Source organism: Octopus bimaculoides, chromosome 19 (assembly GCF_001194135.2).
Source record: "Octopus bimaculoides isolate UCB-OBI-ISO-001 chromosome 19, ASM119413v2, whole genome shotgun sequence".
In the NCBI taxonomy this organism is placed as follows: Eukaryota; Metazoa; Mollusca; class Cephalopoda; order Octopoda; family Octopodidae; genus Octopus; species Octopus bimaculoides.
Genome location: NC_068999.1, coordinates 7,032,832 through 7,035,796, shown reverse-complemented (window position 1 = coordinate 7,035,796; position 2,965 = coordinate 7,032,832). Strand labels below are relative to the sequence as shown.

At 40.3% G+C, this 2,965-nt stretch overlaps 1 protein-coding gene across 1 annotated transcript in view; it reads right to left on the bottom strand.

Annotated features, from left to right (window-relative positions):
• The window catches only part of LOC106871524 (probable ubiquitin-conjugating enzyme E2 W-B), a 27,920-nt gene that overhangs the window by 2,397 nt on the left and 22,558 nt on the right, over positions 1–2,965 (bottom strand). The window contains exons 2-3 of the mRNA XM_052974734.1: positions 1,357–1,448; positions 543–645 (exon numbers count right to left, since the gene is read on the bottom strand). Of these exons, the coding sequence (XP_052830694.1) occupies positions 543–645; positions 1,357–1,448 (195 nt within the window). The remainder of the gene's footprint in view (positions 1–542; positions 646–1,356; positions 1,449–2,965) is intronic.

The window sequence follows — 2,965 nt, the reverse complement described above, 5'->3', positions numbered from 1 at the left end:
CATGTCTGGCCATGAGGAAATATTACCCTACTTGCAAACAGGTGATTGTTGGCAACAAGAGCATTCATCATCATCATCGTCGTCGTCGTCGTCGTCGTCGTCGTCGTTTAACGTCCGCTTTACATGCTAGCATGGGTTGGGCGATTTGACTGAGGACTGGTGAAACAAGATGGCTACACCAGGCTCCAGTCTGATCTGGCAGAGTTTCTACAGCTGGATGCTCTTCCTAACGCCAACCACTCAGAGAGTGTAGTGGGTGCTTTTACATGCCACCGACACAAGGGCCAGTAAGGCAACACTGGTAACAATCACACTCAAATGGTGCAGTATTCATATTTCAGGTAATACCACACCATCCACAAATTTATCCAACCGTCTCTTTTCTTAGGATACAAACACCAGCTTAAACATAACAAAATGGTCGTTATTTTCTTATACTCTTCTGAATTCCTGATTATTTTCAAAAATTAATTAAAACCCAAAACAGGGCGTTTACATCTTTCATTAGGAAGATGGTCACGGAAAGGTTAAACGAAACCTACCTGAGGAGACTCGAATGGATAACGAGGACCAAACTTAAAACAGAGTTTGAAGCTCTCACCACCGTACAATGTGCCAGATGCACCATCCAAATCGACAATCCATCTGAAAAGGAAAGCAGAATCTTTCAGACAAGTGAATTAAAAAGTAAAGGGCAAGTTCGTGTAAAACCAGTTAACCTATATACATCAATAAAATAGACAATTAACAGTATATATGTAACCTATGTAGGTTTATAAACAGGGGTTATTAAGCTATTTCTCTGAAGACTGAAAAAAAAAAAAAACGGACAACTTACTGGATTCTCATCAGAGGTGTCTACAACAATGGACTAATTCCAGAGAAACCAGCTGCCAATTTATTTATATACTCAACACACAGAGTGCACACTCGACATGCAGAGCGCACACACTCGGCACGCAGAGCGCACACACTCGGCACGCAGAGCGCACACACTCGGCACGCAGAGCGCACACACTCGGCACGCAGAGCGCACACACTCGACACGCAGAGCGCACACTCGACACGCAGAGCGCACACTCGACACGCAGAGCGCACACTCGACACGCAGAGCGCACACTCGACACGCAGAGTGCACACTCGACATGCAGAGTGCACACTCGACATACAGAGTGCACACTCGACATACAGAGTGCATACTCGACACACAGAGTGCACACTCGACACACAGAGTGCATACTCGACACACACAGTGCAAGCTACTTACCACACAGCCACTCCTACGCCTACTAAAAAAAGAGAAAAAAAAAATCAAAAGAACATTTAAAAAAAAAGAGACAAACATTAAATACTTACTCGGACATGCTTTTAGCAATGCTTTTGATATCTACACACAATCCTGGAGGAGGATCTTTTGTTAGTGATTGAAGTTCTTTCTGCAACCGTTTCTAGAAAAGAAAGGAAAAGCCGCTACAGAACACAGAACCAGGCAACATAACAGACAAGACATGCATCAGGAAACACGAAGAACTGGCCAATTATGAGCCAATCCTTCCAACAAAGTATCTCTCTGCATAACCTCTCAATTGGTTTGTTGCAACTTAAGGGAGCCTCTGCACAGTCACTTAGCTTGCTGGAAATAGCAGTCAAATCTATCTTCAAATTGCATTGGATAATGTAGTCCTAGATGTATTATGTCTGGATCAAAAACAGGTTGCTTGTGGATTGCATAACTGAACAACAGTTTCCTCAGTCAGGTTTGACTAGGTAAGGGTAAACATTACTAATAAAGGAATTAGAGCAAGAAAAAGCTAATAAAGATCTGAATTAGTAATCAGCTAGTATAAATAAATTAAAAAGTACATCAAGCAGGGTGTTGTGTTCTGGAGCAAAACGCTTCATTCCATGTCGCTCCAACCACAAACTTTCTACTTCAAATAACAGATTTGCTGTGACTTAGATGAAGTCAGAGTATGTTATTTTAACATCTATGTTCCCATGCTTGCATGGGTTGGATGGAATTTGCCAAGGCAAATTTCCTATGGCTTGATGCCTTTCCCGTTGCTAACCCTCACCTACTTCCAAGTAAGATTCCTATTCCCCCATGGCCAGACCAAATGTATTTTCACAGAATATTACTGCTTGTATGATGGTGACTCATTCACAACTATCAGGTTATGTCAACGCAAGGAAATGGAATCACACACACACACACACACACACGACAGGCCTCTTTCAGTTTTTGTCTACTAAATTCACTCGTTTAAACACGCACACCTACATATTTAAACACACACACATGTACAGATGTATGCACACACACACACACATACATACATACACCTACATGCTTAAATATTCACACAGACACACACTTAAACACCAAGTATGAGTAAATATTCTTCGAAAAGCACCTGTTATTCAATAGAAAATATCTCAATAGACTGCATATTTTTCTTTATGTGCAGGTATAGACTAATTTACTGGCAGGCACTCTTACATATCATTTATACTTTTTTTTTTTTATCATTCCTTATACACTCACACACTCTCCAACCCTTTTGGCCAGGATTCTCAGGTTCAAAAATTCAAGATATCTGGCTTAAAACACAATTAGAACTTCACAGGGAATTCCCAACAATATAATCATAAAATCAATTATAAACTACAACACTGTCTAAAAGTAGACACCTGTTTCACCCTGCTGTCTTCTATACCATATAAAAAGATCGTTCACAAAGACATTTCTCACAAACTAGCATTATTGGAGTTGTTGATTCTTTTCAAAAAGTGTCCTCCAAAGAGGAAAAGCAGGAGACAAGATTAAATAGTAGCCAAACGAGTCCCTCTGTCCTATAAAACTGCTAAGTTACGGGTACATAAACACACCAACATCAGTTGTCAAGCGATGGTGGGGCAACAAATACATACATATGTATATATATATATATATATATATATATAT